We start from the raw sequence: 18,340 nt of genomic DNA on the forward strand, positions 1-18,340 counted from the left end.
ATTAGACTAATTTTTCCCTAAAATACATTGAGACCATCCTTAAGATTTGGTTGGCTCACTTCCCTTATTGTCCAAGTACAAATCAGCCATGAAGTGCTCCTGGGATGAATGGAAGTTTGAGTGGATCTGTCTCCAACGTCTATCCTTACTGAATACCTTCTCCTGCTATGGCTAAATGTCCTTTTGTTAATTTCTGAATGAGTTATAATTGTGTTCTAATACCAAGCCTAAACTACAAGGAGACTGACCTGAGTCAGGCCCAATCCATAACATCCCCCTCACTGCCCCTTCAATTATTTCCTTTGAGATTCCCCCGGGTGAATTGTATTATTGCTTTTTCTAGCTCTTTAAAGTAATCCTTTGGTAGTCTGATTGGTATGACTAAAATGAGTTTGAGGACTATGGACATATTAATAATACTGGCTCAACCAACCAACAAGTAATTCATGGTTCTCTAAATCTTTAGGTCTGTGTTTCTGTAAAGAATTCACAGTGTTCCTGTGAATGTCTTAGTAGGTAGAGTCCCAACTATTTTATATGTTTTGTAGATATTTTAAATGGCATTTCCCCTATCTATTACTGCTGTCTTTTACTGGTTATACACAGAAATTATGATTTATGTAGATTTATTTGATATCCTGCAACTTCGCTGAAGTTGTGGTTCTAACTAATTTGTGAGTTGACACCCTAAGTAAACCATCATATCATCTACAGAAAGCAATCATGGTTTCTTCTCGGCCTATGATAATGGCTCAACTGCCTTTTCTTGTCTAATTGTAAACGCCAGCATTTCGAGGACTATTTCAAATAGCAGTGGTGAAAACAGTTATCTTTGTTTTGACCTTGATCTTAATGGCAAGGCCCCTAGTTTATCCTCATTACATATAATTACATATAATGCTGCTTGTTAGTTTTACTACTGTACTAAAATATTAAGGAAACTTCTATACATCCCTGTTTTCTAGATCAAAAATGAGCGTCTTTTGTCAAAAGCTTTTTATGTATCTATTTATATAATCATGATTTTTGTTATTCTTGTATGTTGTATGTTTGTAGTTTTTCTAATATTGAACTGGGTGGTACAGTGGATAGAATACTGAGCTTAGAGACTTGAATTCAAATCCAGCATCAGATACTTACAGCTGTGTGACCCTGGGCAAATCACTTAACTCTGTTTGCCTAAGTTTTCTCATCTGTTAAATGAGCTGGAGAAGGAAATGGCAAACCACTCTAGTATTTTTGCCAGGAAAACCCAAATGGGGTCATGAAGAGTCAGACAGGACCAAAATGACCTGAACAACAACAATATGAACCACTCTGTACTCCTGTACGTACCCAAACTGGACACAATATTTGTAATATGCTGCTATAGACTGCTTGCTAATATTTTAATTGATTTTTCTGTGCTAATATTCATGGAAGATATTAGACTAAAGTTCTTCTTTCTCTATTTTAACTCTCCTTGCTATGTAATAGTGCTATCAATTATTGTTTGAACATTTGATAAAATCACTTATAAATCTATTTGGTCCTGGCATTTCTTTAGGTCATTTTTTTTTCTTCCTCTGAGACTGGGTTAAATTCTTTATTTTTTGTTCTGTTAATCTGAGAATTCAATATTTTTTAAAATATGAATCAACTTTGTGTGCTGGCTTTATTGAATGTAATTAGAGAAAACAGAGTTTCTAATAATTTCCTTTATTTACTGTGAATTCTTTTTATCATTAATAACTTGCTTTTCATCTTCCTTTTTAAAATATCAAAGTAGATAATTAAGTTTCTCTACTGCTACTTTATTTAAACATAAGCTCCTAGAGGTTATTAGTTCAACAGGTTTTTCTCATGTTTTGCTAATCTCCTCCTTCATTATCAGAATTTCTATTTTAATGTTTAATTTTTTAAAAGAAAATTCCTGAGTTTTCTAGTTTTTTTGTTTTGTTTAGGTACATATCCAATTCCATTGATCTGGAATGTGTGTTGTCTCTTTTGTTGATGAAAATGTTAGAAGTATACATCTTCCCCTAAGGACTACTGGTTGAATTCCATATATTTTGCTATGTTTTCTCATGGGGGTACTTATCTTTAATAATAAAATGTCTATCATTTCTATGATTTGTTCTTTAATTCACCAATTCTTTAGGACTAAATTATTTAGCCCCTACTACTTTCTATCTCTCCCTGAAACTTTTCCTTCAAGTATTTAGATTCTCTACTATTTGGTACACATATTAAATGACACAACTGCGTTGTTAATGGTACCTTTCAATATCTTTCAATCAAGTCTAGTTTTGCTATTGCCTTATCTAAAATTGTTTCTTGTAAAAACAAAACAAAACAACCTAGTACTGGATTAGAATCCATTCTGCTATCCTCCTGTATTTTAATAGGCGAGTTCACTCTATTCACAGTTATGATCTTCAATTGTGTATTTCCCTTTAACTTATATTCTGATGTTTTTTCCTTGCGCTATCCCTTTAGAAAGAGGATGATGAGGGAAAAAGACCATCAACACTCTTTCTGATGCATCTGCTTCTACCCCCTTGTCTTGCTCTTCCCATCCTCTCGTTCTTACCCCAATCAGAGGTTCTCACACTTTCTTTTCTTTTAAACTTCTCTAGTCCTAGAGTTTTCTCTGCTTTTTCTCTCCCTAAGTATTAGGACCTTATTTGTCTAATGGCATTTTAGCTCACTATAAACCTATCATCTTTTTAAAACTGAAATATTATGGTTAGGCCCAGTTTTCTCATGAACAAGAAAATACAAAACTCTGTCAGATTTCATCTAAACTCTTCAGAAAATCAAAATGACTAAAAACCAGTTTCAGAGGTACACCATCACACAAACAATTTAATTCAATACGTTAGGTGCCACGTGCTCAAATGACAAAAACAGACATAACACAAAGCCTGTCTTGAAGAGCTGAGAATCTATTTAGGGTGTGGTGGTGAAGACACATACACACAGCAAATGTCCAGGTAGGGTCCTGAAGAAAGAAAAGGTCTTCAAAAGACAGAAATGGAAGAAAACAGGGAGAAAGAGAGGTGAACAGTCTATATTCTTATATATATAAACTTATATATGAACTTGCCTATATTCTGGAATATGTCAATATAGATATGAATAGGAGAGTCAAATTCTGGATGGTCCCAAGATACAAATAAACTCCTAATCCTAGAATTTACTTGGTAGATAATGGAGAATCAGTGAAAGTTTCTGAGTACGTAAATTCCATTATTAGCCTGGCAATTAGGAAGATTACTCAGGCAGTCATGTGAAGTTAGGATTGGGAAGGGACAGACTCTAGTCAGGAAAACAACAGCATAGGTGAGAAGAGGTGAGAGTCTGATTGAGGGTGGCAATAAAGGGTGACAAAATATATCTAAAAGGGTCTTGCATGTTTCTCAAAAACAGAAGGGGATAAAAGACATTTATATTTTTCTTTTTAAATAATATGAAAAAAGTAACTATAATGTTATCTTTTTAAACACTAGTTTTATCTCCCTCGTAGACAAAAGCAATTCACATGGACCTACCTCTTTGTGTTCATTGATGCTTTCATCATCCACTTATTTGTGAGAGGATCAAACACCTCCATGGTGCCTAAATGTTCATTTCCATCATGTCCACCAACTGCATAGACTTTGCCTATTAAAATAGAAATAACTTTCTTTAATCCAAGTAAATTCATTTGTTAACAATCTTGACACCAAAAAGTTGCACAAAACAACTGGTATTAGTGGTATAATTATTTTTAGCAACTGTTAATTTTATTGGAGATGTTAGTTAAATGATTAAGTACTAATGTGTATATATATTATTACATTAAAACTCAGAGCGTTTTTCACTATTTCTCCCCCACCCCCCATAGTCTCATTTTTGGCTTTCCTGGCTTCCTTCAAGTCTCAGCTAAAATCCCACCTTCTATAAGAAGTCTTTCCCAGTTCTCCTTAATCTTAATACCTTCCCTCTGAGATTATTCTCAATTTATCCTGTATATAGCTTGTCCGTATATGTTTGTTTGTCTCCCCCATCAGCTTCAAGAGCTCTTTTTGTATTCCCAGCACTCAGCACAGTGCCTGGCACACAGTAGGTGCTCAATAAATTTTAGTTGACTACCATGACTACAGCATGCTGATTTACATAAAAATATTTTTTAAAAAATGACTCGCACGTATTCCTTTACGTTCTATAATTCTGATTAAGTGTAGGTAATTTTGAAGAGAATTAACTTTTATCAACTAGGAAAAAAAAACCCTCTAAAAGAGTAGAGAAAAGACAAATTCATTACCCACGACTGATGGGTAATTTTAATGTTTTTTCTAGCACCTATAAATCAAACAGAATTATTTTTATTTATTTTTTAACTTAAGAACTGGCCTTATTTTCAATCTAAAACACTTCTCTACACTACGGATCTATCAGTAACTGACATGACTGAATACACACAGAGCACCTATTAGCTCAAAACACAATGGCTTTTCATACTGATGAAGTTACCAGTTGTCTGTTGACTGAAAAACATCTAGTAATTACATATATATATATATATATATATATATATATATATATATGTATGTATATATATATATATATATGTATATATATACACACACACACACACACACACACACGCATGTATTTATACAGGCACACACATGAATATGGAAAACGTACATTATATACATACATGTACACGTACACGACGGTCATTTTTATGTTAACAGGACTTCAGGATTAAATATTTTAAGGTGAGATATAATAATGGAAAAATTTCATTTAAGCACTGTTACCAACCTCCCACAGATATTACACCCACATGACGCCTTCGACTGTTCATTTCTGGTCCAAAGAACCAACTATTTTTGTTTATTGAATAGCATTCAATGCTTCGAAATGGGTCACCCGATCCACCTCGACCACCTACACAGAACAGCACACCTGAAAGAGGAGATAGCAAACAGTTTAATCTCAGAATTGCCAAATCAGAGACAAGGTTTAAACATACACATACACACACACACACACACACACACAAAATGAAAGAAATTCATGTTTTCAGAAAATTACAAGAAATGATTTTTCAGAATGCATTCAGTATAGTCATATCTGTAAAGCAAATAAAAAAGAAATCTAAAATTATTCTGGATCTGTGTTACCACTTCCATGAGGACATCTAATGACAAGAATACACCTAATGACTTCATTAACAAAGTGTAATTTCCTCGGAGAGAAGCCAGTATTTTTAGCTATTTGGATCATCTTATCAGATAATTTTCATTCAAAAGTACCTACACTTAAAATAACCCCAGTATATTCTATGCTACTTGGCAAAAGTTATCTTATGCAATTTTTGGAGGCCATTAACAATTTTTATCTCTCCTAATTCCAAAAGGGAAAAAGTTCTGAAAAATAATGCAAGTGTACTGATAGCTATTTTTAGTGAAGACTACTGATTGTACATGTCTTTACCAATATTTCTTGTGTATAATTTATGTTTAATTGAACCCTTTTCAAAATGGTCATTTCATTAATTAAAAAAAAAAATCCCATATAAAGTGGCACCTAATGTAAAGAAAGCTTTTAGCATTTTTTACAATCCAGAAGACTACTCTTCCAGTGAACCACACCTTCCCCATATGAGATCACATGTTTTAGGAGATCACCTAACCCAACCCCCTTACACTTTACAAATGTGGAAACAGAAGCACAGAGAGCTCATGTGAATGTCACAAATCACACAGGTCGTAAATGGAATATCTGGAATGTGGACCCAGGGCCCATCACGGAGATTTGCCAAAGCTGAGGGTGCTTCTTTGTATAACACTGCTTTTGTGCCTCAAACCCCACACTTTGATTCTGATAAATTGACAGAAGAGCTCTCAATGAAAGTACAGGGAGGGAAGATGAGATAGTGCATATTTATAGGAATATTCAGGCATACTTAGTGGTGCTCAGATTAGGAAAATTTGTTCCAAATCATTTTGCAAAAAGTTTAACACTACCAGCCCAGAAGTACATCAATGGCAATCACAGGCCTTCCATCAGCATTTGTTGATGAAAAGGGAAATTCAGTTACCAGCAGTCTGCTTCCTTGGCGTGGTTCGAATGGAGTACTCAAAGTCAGGCACTGCCCTGCTGCTCAAGTGAAGGTGGTAATTTCTTGCTTCATCGAGTAAATCCCTACACTTTAGATTCTGCTTGACAATTTCTTCTTTCGCCACAACACCCATAAGAAAGTCAATGGGCAACAGTGGTAGTCGAACCTGATGAAATTGTGAACAGTTGCAGGTTTATTAAGTTGTCATGCTGCTGTTAATACTCATTGCATAGCTAACTGCTATGCTGAACGCCCACGCCTGCCACAGCGCCACTCCACAGGGACCCTGGATCTTCCTGGCAAGGGACCATCCACCCCACCAGCACTCCCTGCTGTCTGCTCCACTACTTTTCCTGCCAGTACCTCACACCACCTGGCCTTTCCATTTGCTATGAAAACGAACCTTCCTTGAGGTGCTGTCTCGTCCAATTAGAACGTGAGCTCACTGACAGCAAGGGCAGTCTCAATTTTCTATTTGTGAATCCAGTGATGAGTACAAAGTGAGCTACAGATAAATACTTTTCCATTTGTGGTTGATTTAAACTGTATTCCCTATTTCTTATGCCTAAGACTGGGTCTCCTTGAGTCAAGTTGTCTGACATTTATATATCCCTTTGAGAAGGTTCATATCCCTTCTCAGAACCTGAATTTAAAATTGTTAGACCAGACGAAAAATTTAATCTTGCTTTTAACCCTTCTGCAAATTTATCTCAACTTAGTAAACATTTATTGAGTACCTGCACTGTTAGGAACCAAAAGATAATATTCAAAGATAATTAAGACTCAGTCTGTACCCTCAAGGAGCTCATTAGTTGGGGGGTGGGGTGGTAGAGATAAGTTATGAATGCAATTTAAAGTATAAAAAATACAGGTGATTTTTAAAAAGTGCTACGAAAGTGCACAGGATAGGAAAGGGTCACTTTTATCCCTTAGTAGAGATGTACACAAATAAGGAAGAGCTACTGACATGTGTACGAACAGAGGATGAGTAGTATCACTCTAAATAGCCTAGTGTGAATGATATTGCCACCATCCAAAATCCACCTCAAAGACAAAGTCTGAGAAAGTACCGTGCTTTAAGTGTTGGTCCTTTTTGGTTTAGACAAAAGCTTAACATGAGTAGAAGACAAACTCCTCTCAGGAAGGAACAATCTCACTCTTCTATTTCTCAACTCTCTGCACAATATTTCTACTGATCGCATCCCAAATACTAATTCTCTCTGTCCCTGGCTGCCCTAAATTAATCACATACACACTTATTCAGTTTTACTGATCCACACACATGTATGTATGTGTATTCACACACATATCTATAGTTATCTCTGCATCTACACATTTTCTCCTTCTAAGGATGTTAAGTTCTCTGAGGGCAGGGATTATCTTATTTTTTGTCCTGACAGTCCTAGTGCCTAGCATATAGGTGCTTAACAGACTACTGAATAACACATAGGAGTCACTTCACAAATGTTTACTGACCGATTTATTGTTATTAGGTGTGACTATAGAACAATGAGACTATTTTTAAACCAACAAACCAGAAATTGTACAAAATATTTCCCTTCAAAGATGCCATACTAAAGGCTATGTACTTATTCCTACCATTTGCTCAAAGTACTTCCGTAATGTCTTCCCAATACGGATTAATTTTAGCACCTATGCATGTACTTTTTAATATTTTTATTTGTGGCAAATCTTTATTTTTTGAAGATAGAACTGATTATTAAAATAGAAAAAAGCCACTTAATGAGTAGAAAGGGAAAGGAGGGCATCAATATTCACATAGCGCCTACTACATGCCATGCTCCATTGTGCTCAACACTTTACAAATATGATCTCATTTGATCCTCACAATAACTCTGGGAGGCAGATGCTGTTATTCTTCAGTTGAAGAAATCAGGGCAAACTGAGGTTAAGCGGCATGCCCAAGGTCACACAACTACTAACTGTTTGAGGCTAAAATGAATTCGGGTCTTAAATATAGTAAGATGGATGACTAGACTAGGTAAGGCCATGCTTAACCCAAAATACAGTCACCATAAAGAGACTGACTTTTCTTGTGCAGATTGTCCACTAACAGTGATGATAATTCTAAAATGGGAGTTCCAGAAAATGTTTTGAGAAGTATGAGTTTAAGTACATATGTTCCCTCCTAAAACGACTAATTCACAGAAGAGGTTTTATGTATGCATATTATAGAACATTTCTATATTTTAAAATTCACTCATAATAAAAAAAAACATAACAAAATTGCTTTTTCAGACTAGTCTGCCTGCCTACAAACCAAAAATAAAGGTATCCATCATTCAGAAGTTCATAAAGACTTCATCTGCTTCCACCTGCATTTAAAAACCCTTTGAAAAATATGATCTCACATTAGAGAAATGGTATCCATATGACAGCTAAAGGCCTCTACTGAGCAAGAGGTTGAGTGCTTAGGTGTGATGAGTAGATAAGTAACAGTCTTTAAAGTAGCATTTCTTTCCTCATTTGGGTCAACCAGAATTTTTTGTTGAGCAAAGCATTTCATAAAGATTTAGACATTTTAACAGTTCTAATTATGCTACATAGTTTCAGTTTACTCAGGAGAGAGGTGTGTTTTTTAGTATAAATGTTTTTGACAGTCATAATTTTTTTTTCCCTTAGGCAATTGGGGTTAAGTGACTTGCCCAGGGTCACACGGCTAGTTAAGTGTCAGATGTTTGGTCTGAGGCCACATCTGAACCCTGACTTCAGGGCCGGTGCTCTATCCACTGCGCCAACTAGCTGCCCCAATGTCATAATTCTTTTAACCTCGTTCATTTCTGTATAGACTCAATTTCGTAGAAGTATAGGTTTTTAATTCGAAACAACAGTTTTTTTCATATTAAAGATAAAAAAGGGCTATTTCTAACTTTTTTTAAAGGCAGTTTGGGTTAAGTGACTTGCCCAAGGTCACACAGCTAGTAAATATCAAGTGCATTTCTAACATTCTGATATTTGAAAACTGGTGAATGGGATTTCTAGTCCCAGGCTAGCCAGAACAAACCTCCACTCAAAAGTGTATTCACTGTTAACAGCCACAAATAACACGGGCAAAGATCCAATCTGCTGCGCTTCAGTACACTTAGCCGGACACTAGGTATGGCTAGTCAAGACCTTTTTGAGCAGTATACTCTATCAGTGCCTACTACATTCCCTCTCATAACACGCATTTCTCCCCAGCAGGAGAAACTCATAGCTATGCTTCCGCAGCGTTCCTGTTCCTCCTTCGACACAATCGCATCTCCATTGCATCCCACCTGAGCAAGCAGTTCATCCAGCCATATCGCATGATGCTGAGGATTGGCAAGAAGCCACTTGATGGCGGCGCGATAGACCTGCTTTTCATTCTCAACGTTTAGATCACTCGAGGACAAGAGCTTATGGAGATGTCGGGGCGAGACACTCACAAAGTCTTCGCATTCCACCACTTCAGCAAAATGTTCGCAGGCATATCGGTCTGCCATGTCCATTAAGTCAGTGCGGTTGTGACTCTCTGCAAAAGCTCGGACGGCCAAGCAGTTAGAAGGATGAAAATGTAACTTCATGTACTCACAGCAAGCTTTAGCCACCGGCTCTACCTGGAGGATACAGGCCGCATATAAGAGAGGCTGGACGTTGTCGACCATCAGAGTGAGCCGTGAAGAGTAGACAAACTTCACCAAGTCTTCTATTGCGTCACCATCAAAATCCCTGATCTCGATGAGCGTCTGCTTCGCTTCAGCCATTTCGGAAAGAAACATGGCTCTGAAGTAAGGAATGACACACGCCAGTACCAGTCTGTGGCAGGAGATGAGCTTCGAACCGACCTGTTGGAAAAAAGGAGAGTGACACACAAATAGTCTAAGTCCCTGCTTATAGGCAAAACCAATGCTGAATTTTCGGTATTTGGTTCTTGAAGAGCAAATTATGTGGTCCCTTATTTTAGAACTAAGCCAACTGTAGACCAATTTTTTTCCCCTCCAGTTCAGCCAGTTGATACAGCTGACCCAGAGCTGAGGACTTTCAAAGCTAAAACCTTGGTAGTAACAAATCAGGCATTTTTTTTTTAACTTGAAAGAGCTTAATAACTACATTCCCAAATCATTAATAAAGGAGTAAGAAAAAAAAAAGGAGCCAAGTTCCCTTAAGAAATGTTTAACCCCAAGAAAGATTCTAGGGTGTTTTAAGAGAATTTTTCTTTTTATTTACATACAAAAAAATTTGAATTTGTATGCTTTTTTCAAAAAGAAAAATACTACTTAAATCCACTTATAGCACAAATTCCTATAAGTCAATTTTGCAAATGAAATAAGCTATCATATAGGTCTGAGAGTTATTATTAAAAAAAATTACTAAGGGAATCCATACTTAATTAGCACTTATAAAACAAGCTCATCCTCCAGACTGAATATTTTAATTAACTGGAATATGTGGAGAGCATTAATTTATTATTTCAAATTTTCATAAAAACAAAAGCTCTTACCTTAAACTATTTGGGACAGGAATGTCCATTTGATCAATTTCTAAATGGGCCCTACTATTTTGCTTCTTGCAAGCTAGGTCCTAGCTTCCTAAAGCAGCTTTGTGTGGGGAAAAACTAAAGAATGGAAATAAGATACATAATTAATGTAAATTTCAAAAAATGTTAAATTATTTTTCTTTTTCACGTGGAACATGCTACATCTGTATGCTTATTCTGAAGGGCTAACCAGTAACAGCATGGTATAGTGGAAAAAGGCCTGTCCTTTGAAGTTAAGTTTTGCTCTCACAAATCTAGCTATGTGACCAAAGACAAATCACTTCACTTCCCAGGGCCTCAGGCAACTAAGGCTTTATAAATGACCTGATGAGTCACCAGTCTCTAACTCAGTAATTTCTACCAAGGTGATTCATGACATCAATGAAATCACAGGTCTGGACAAAAATGAAACCAAAACCAACATAAGACAGATGCCGGAAGAGAGTAACAAACACAAGAATAGCTCTAAGACTACAGCATAAATCCTATGGCCCACTAATCCTGAATGTGCTATAATATGAATTATGAAAACATTAAAAACTATTATAATTTTTCTTGGAGAAGAAAGGGTACACAGATTATTTAATTATGAGCTAGAGCTACAGAATGTTCTTCCTATCTGAATTTTATCATGTAAATATTTTAGAAAAACACAAAATGCAGGACTAAGAGTCCAACAAAATAGAGTTTGCAACCTAGACTAAGAAAATTTATATAAATGTATTTCAACCCCAGAGCAGAATGCTGAGTTTGCTGTTTAATATCTCTAGAATCGCTTTCTGGATCACTTATATATACTATTGAAATGATTCAGGTTTTATGCCAGCATTGTTAAATTAGACATTACAGAACATGAAATTATATGACTCAGCAGCACTGCTGCCTAACAAGATTCCAGTGTTACCAGACACATTGTTTTACTTCTGCTGACTCCTAACCCAAGCTATACAATTTACTGAGAGGAAGAGCTCTTCATGCGGTTTTTGACAGCTTCTATTTCTCCACATATGTGTAAATTTCTTGGTTACAGGACAGAGCCAAAATGGCAGACTCGCCTGAGCTCTACCAAATTCCCCTCTAAACAACTTTAAAATAACCTTTCAAAAGAATTCTAGAGCAGCAGAATCCACAAAAGGATGGGGTGAAACAATTTTGTAGCCCAAGACAATCTAGGAAAGGTCTATCACACTGGCATAGGGGGAGAGTGAAGCACTGTCTACCCCTGAAAGCCAACAGCAGGCCTTGGGGGGTGACAATCATCAGTAGCCGCGACTTTCAGAGCTCAGCCCAGAGGTGCTAAAGGGGCTCAGAAAGGGGTTCCCTCACTGGCACTGGGTAGAGGACTCTGTTGCACTGCCCACACTTGGATCTAGGATGAAATGCTGGGTGGCAGTCCCAGGATGAGGAGCAGCACTAGCACGTCAGAGCTTGCAGCCGCAGGGGAGCAGGGACTGTTGTCACTGTTCCAGGGTGGAAAGGAATGCTTGTGGTTGCTCCCAGATCAGAGCACCGACCAGGAGAGCAGTAACCACACTTCTCCTTAGATCTGACCACCTTGGAAGAACTACAAACTTGCAAACTCCCAGAACTAGCTCTGAAAACAGCTGCACAAAAAACCCTGAAGCTTGGGACAGTGCCCCCTCCACCCTCGGAGCAGAGTCCAAATCCAAAGTTAAAAATCAAGAAATGGGCAGGAAAAATAAGCAAACATCAACAAAAAAGAACCTGATAAAGAAAGTTACCATGGGGACAGGGAAGAGCAAAACACAAACGCAGAAGACAACTAAGTCAAAACTACTACATTACATCCAAAGCCTCAAAGAAAAAGTGAATTGGTCTCAGGCCCAAAAAGAATTCCTAGAAGAGCTCAAAAATGAATTTTAAAAATCAAATAAGAAAGATAAAGGAAAAAATGAGAAAAGAAATGAGAGTGATACAAGTCAACAGCTTGGTAAAGGAGGTACAAATACTAAAAAAAAAATAACACCCTAAAAAAACAGAATTGGCCAAATGGGAAAAGCTTTACAAAAATTCACTGAAGACAAAGAACTCCTTAAAAGTAGAATTAGCCAAATGGAAAAGGAGGTACAAAAGTTCACTGAAGAAAACAATTCCTTAAAAATTAAAATTAGGCAAGTGTAAGCTAATGATTCTATGAGACATCAAGAAAAAAATCCAAAGAACAAAAAAAAATAGAAGAAAATGTAAGCTATCTCACTGGAAAAAAGAAAACTGACCTGGAAAACAGATCGAGGAGAAAAAAATTTAGAATTGCTGGACTACCTGAAAGCCATGATCAAAAAAAGAGTAGAAACACCATCTTTAAAGAAATTATGAAGGAAAACTGCCCTGATGTCCCAGAATCAGAGGATAAAACAGAAATTGAAAGAATCCACCAATCACCTCTTGAAAGGGACCCCAAAATGAAAACTCCCAGGAATACTGTAGGAAATTCCAGAGCTCCCAGGCCAAGGAGAAAATACTTCAAACAGCCATAAAGAAACAATTCAAATACTGTGGAGCCACAGTCAGAATAACACAAGATTTAGCAGCTTTGACATTAAAGGATCAGAGGGCTTACAATGTGATATTCCAGAGGCTAAAGGAACTTGGATTACTACCCAGCAAAACACAAAAGTCTTTCAGGGGGAAAAATGGGCATTTAATGAAACAAAGGACTTTTGAGCATTCCTGATGATAAGATTAAAGCTGAATAGAAGATCTGACTTTCAAATACAAAAGACTCAGTAGAAGCACAAAAAGGTAAACAGGAAAGAAAAAGCCTAAGGGAATTTCTCTAATCAAAAGTGATTTAGAGCATTTCTTTTCACATGACTATAGATAGCTTTGATATCTTTTGTCTGAAAACTACCTGTTCATCTCTTTTGACCACTTATCAATTAGGGAACGATTCGTATTCTAATGAGGCTTTTATCAGAGAAACTTGCTGTAAAATTTTTTTTTCACAGTCCCGGTTACTGTGTTCCCCTCCATCCTATTTTTCTCATTTCTATTTCCCCCTCTTCAACCTGTCCCTCCTCAAATGCGTTTTGCTTCTGAGTACCACCTCCCTCAGTCCGCCCTCCCTTTTACCATCCCCACCCTCTTTCTCTTATTCCTGTCCCCTCCTACTTCCCTGTAGGATAAGACAGATTTCTATACCCAACTGAGTGCCTAAGTTATTATTCCCTCTTTGAGCCAATTCCAATGAGAGTAAGGTTCAAGCAACGTCAGCCACTCCCAGTCCCTATCTTTCCTCCACTGTAAAAGTTCTTCTTTTTGCACCTCTTTTATGTTAAATAATTTACCCCATGTCACCTCTGCCTTCTTATCATAGTCAATTTACAGTGAGTTTAGTTTCTCTGATAAAGACTTCATTTCTCAAACATACAGAAAACCAAGTAAAATTTACAGAAATAAGAGTCATTCCTCGATTTATAAATAGTTTTCAAAGTAATCAAAACTATCCATAGTCATAAAAAATGCTCTAAATCACTATTGATTAGAGAAATTCAATTAAAACAATTCTGAAGCACCACTACATACTTATTAGATTGGCTAATATGACAGAAAAGGAAAATGACAAATTTCAGAGGGAATGTGGGAAAACTGGATACTTATGAACTGTTAGTAGAATTGTGAATGGAAAGCAATTTGGTACTAAGCCCAAAGAGCTATAAAATTGTGCATACCCTTTGACCCAGACCACTACTAAGTCTATATCCTAAAAAGATTAAAAACAAAAAGGAAAAGAACCTATATACAAAAATGTTTATAGCAGCTCTTTTTGTGGTGGCAAAGAACTGGAAACTGAGTGGGATGCTCATCAATTGAAGAATGGCTAAACAAACTGTGATACATGATTGTGATGGAATGCTATTATGCTATAAGAAAGGATGAGCAGGCTACTCTCAGAAAAACCTGGACTTATATAAATTGAGGCAAAGTGAAGTGAGCAGAAACAGAACAGTGTACACAATAATGTAAGAGGAACTGTGAACGACTTAGCTATTCTCTCAGGAATACAATGATCCAAGACAGTTCTGAAGGACTTATAATGAAAATATGTCATCCACCTCTGAGAAAGAACTGATGGAGTCTGAATACAAATTTAAGCATACTTTTTTTTTACTTTATTTTTCTTGTTTGTCTTTTTTTTTGGTGTTTTCTTTCATAATGTGACTAATATGGAAATGTGTTCTGCATGACTGTACATGTATAACCGATGTAAGGAGAGAATTTGGAACTCAAGGTTTTAACAAACAAATATTAAGAATTGTTTTTACATGTAATTGGAAAAATATTTTTTCAAAAAAAAGCTCATCTTAAAAAATAAGAGATAACGTTACTTTTCTTTAGCATGAGCATTCAACAGTGGTCAGTGGAAAATAAAGAGTAATGGAGGAATTTTCTATTGAAGACCTAAAGTTCAGGTCTGACCATGTTTGCCTCCTCACAGCCCCTCAACTGACTCCAATAGCTCCCTATTAAAGGATCAAAATAGAGAATCCTCTGTTTGGTTTTAAAAGCCTTTCCTAGCCTGGCCCCTGCCGCGGCCGTCTTTCCAGTGTCCTACCTGTTATTCTTCTTCATACATTCAGCACCGTGGGGACGCACTGTACATTTTCATTGGCTGTGCCCCATGCCTGGAATGCTCTCCCTCTTCTTGAATGCCTCTAATTTCAGTGAAGTGTCAATTAAAATCTCACCACCTGCAAAAAGCCTTTCCCAGTCCCTTCAGTGCATCTAAGATTACCTCTCATTTATCCTTTATGCATTGTATATATGTCGATAGTTGTTTGCATGTTTCCTATCTGGTTAAAATGTGAAATCCTTGAAAGCAGGGAGTTTTTGCCTTTCTTTGTATCCCAGCACAGTGACTGGCACATAGTAACAGCTTAATCAACATCTGTTGACTTAATTTGAAAATTTAAATAAAAGCAAACAGGCTAACCAGCTGAAAGATTAAATTTAGAAACTTTCTGTTGAAAATTGAGATTACATCATCAATGACATATCACAACACAGTAAGATTAGCATCTAGCTCCAACATCAGATTCCTAGGAACATTAAAAAATGTTATTAATTGCTCTAAGTTTAGGAAAAAAGTATTTCTTTTTCAACAAACATTTAAGTGTATACTATCTGTGATGCATAGATGCCACCACACAGAAAGATAAAAGGGACACAGTGAACTTAAGCAACTTACATATTCTATTAGGGAGGTAACATCTACACAGATAAGTATAAATACAAGGAGGAAAGTTTTAAGGGCTAAGTATATAGGTCAAAGAAAGTGCCCCAGGAAAATCTGAGAGAAAAAACACCGATTTGGGGGGATTCAGGTGAAGAAATGGAGAGAGTGGAAGAGAGGAAAAGAGCAAGGATCTGCAAGATAAGTGCAATTTCCCCTCTACAGGATCCTCACTGATAACAGAGGAAAGATCCAGTTTCTATTAATTATATTCATACATGTAAAAAAAATTTATTAAAATAAGAATTATGTCTCAGATTACGTTCAGATGGCATCTTCTGGGGAACAGCCCTTTCATTGAGCTAGGCTGATCCTTGTATGATAGACACACTGTCCACTACAAGTACTTTGACTTTTGAGCTTAGAGTGTCCTGCATTATACCAGTGTTCAGCCTACTGCTAAACTCTTCCCCATCCCTTGGGATTTGCACATTCCCAGACTCTACCCCTACCTGAAACTTGTGCCTGCTAGCTAGGTGGCAAGAAAGTCATAATAGGAGTTCTATCTGAAGAGATATAAAGATACCTCCTCTCCTTAGAGTCTTGGGGAAATGAAGGAATAGAAAAGAGAAAGACAAGGCAGACAAATCCCAAGGTCTGGGTAAAAGGTACGAAGCCCTGACTGCCCAGGAACCCTTGTCATTGGTTTAAACATTTAGTGTTCCAACTTCTCATGGCAAAGAACACTGTTCTGTAAACAAAAAAACAAAACAAAACAAAAACCATAGCATGCCACTGGCTTGGCCCTACCAGAGTTCTTACTAAGCTGGCATGGCATTCCTGAACCTAGGGGTCACCTACATACCAAGATGAGGCATAACTATAACCAAGATGAGGCATAAGGTAACAAAAAAACCTTAAGACTGTCACATAACATGAAGTAACAGATGGGAAGAAAATATGCAATACCACCTTCAGTGTCACATCACAAAGTTCACCATCTTCATAAAACCGTAGGAGTGAACTGTGAAAATCTTTCCAAGCTTCGTTGGCTTCAAATGTATAAGATTCTTCTCCATAACCATCTCTATTTGAGGACCTGTCCTCCTGTTGGTGATGCTGCTGCTGCTGCTGCTGTTTTTTCCCCTTTATTAAATGAGTCTTAGCTGAATCCGGGCACAAAGATGGTGAAGCCATTGACAATATTCCTCTTTCAATGCTGATTTGTTCACACATTTCCCATTGATTTTTAAAAATTTTGAGGGGGAAGAGGAGAGATATAACCTATTAATCTTCATACATTTTTCACATTCAGTTCAATTTGCCATTTCCCTGTTAGTAGATAAGGGGGAAAAAACCATCATTAGTATTATATTTTGCTTGTTCTCTAGATCTGCTGTAACAATACCCTCCATCATCAAAATCAAATCCCACAAAATATCTCAAGTACCAGGGCAGATGATCTATATACTTCAGATAACAATTTTAAATTTATTTAAATTAATGAATTCTCATCAGATTTAGTCAAATTATCTTGAAGCACAGCAAATCAGATACTTGTCATATACTATCATTTGAAAGGAACTGCTCTTGGTAAAAGCTATGATTTTATATTTATTCTAGTTAAAGATTATACCTAGTGATTTAAAAAATTATTTTATTAGATTTAGTTCAAAATTCAATATTCTTCACAGCAGTATAGAAATACAGAAAATTTTCAATAATAAAAATACATTTTCTTTCAAAATAACCTTGCCTCTATTATCAGTTAATATCATCTAGACATAGAATTAATAATTACTTTGTTTGTCCCAGAAGGCAGAACTAACAAAGGAGGAAGTTGCAAAAGTTAGGTTTAAGTTCATAAGTAAAAATATCCTATCAATCAGGAGACAACAGACTTACTTAAGAAGGAGGTTCTGCCTAATACAAGTCTTCAGGCAACACTAAATGATGGCTGGTCAGGGACATCATATAGAGATTTTTCTTCAGGCAAACAGTTTTCTGCTCAGGCATGAGTCAGAAAAGTTCCTATCTATCCTTAACAGTCTGTAATGTCTACACAAGCAGCGGTGCAAAACGAAACAGAAATGGGGGCTACTAATGCATACACACGGACCCCCGTGAGCTGCACAGTGACTTCATTTTAAAATGCATGATCCATGTTTTCATGTCTAGTTAATACTTTCCAATTACAAATTAATTTGGTTCAGGCTGCACTCAGGAGCATTGTGGGCCACACGCGGATGGGCCTCATGTTTGACATTTCCGGTCCATGCTCTCAGAACTCTCACAAGCTGGCAGTGCCAAGATGAACCATGAGAGGAGTACAAAGTAACAGAAAAAGCTTAAGATTGTCACATGACACAAAGTAACAGATGGGAAGAAAATATACAATATAACCCTCAGTACCACATCACAGAGTTCATGATCTTCATAAAATCAGAGGAGGGAAACTGAAAATCTTTCCAAGCTTCACTGGCTTCAAAAGTATAAGACTCTTCCATCATCATCTCCATTAGAGATGGTC

The 18,340-nt window shown here is 36.7% G+C and overlaps 1 protein-coding gene across 2 annotated transcripts in view; it reads right to left on the reverse strand.

Annotated features, from left to right (window-relative positions):
- KLHL8 (kelch like family member 8) overlaps window positions 1-18,340 on the reverse strand; it is a 46,451-nt gene that overhangs the window by 16,140 nt on the left and 11,971 nt on the right. Inside the window, exons 2-6 of one of the 2 annotated variants that reach the window (XM_020988326.2) lie at window positions 16,783-17,142; window positions 9,376-9,924; window positions 6,077-6,263; window positions 4,795-4,938; window positions 3,534-3,645 (exon numbers count right to left, since the gene is read on the reverse strand). In XM_020988326.2, coding sequence (XP_020843985.1) covers window positions 3,534-3,645; window positions 4,795-4,938; window positions 6,077-6,263; window positions 9,376-9,924; window positions 16,783-17,046 — 1,256 coding nt within the window. In that variant the 5' untranslated portion in view covers window positions 17,047-17,142. The remainder of the gene's footprint in view (window positions 1-3,533; window positions 3,646-4,794; window positions 4,939-6,076; window positions 6,264-9,375; window positions 9,925-16,782; window positions 17,143-18,340) is intronic. The other variant, XM_020988327.2, reaches the window with a different exon arrangement.

The sequence above is a fragment of the Phascolarctos cinereus genome, unplaced genomic scaffold (genome assembly GCF_003287225.1).
Source record: "Phascolarctos cinereus isolate Bilbo 61053 unplaced genomic scaffold, phaCin_HiC Scaffold_9;HRSCAF=440, whole genome shotgun sequence".
Taxonomy (NCBI): Eukaryota; Metazoa; Chordata; class Mammalia; order Diprotodontia; family Phascolarctidae; genus Phascolarctos; species Phascolarctos cinereus.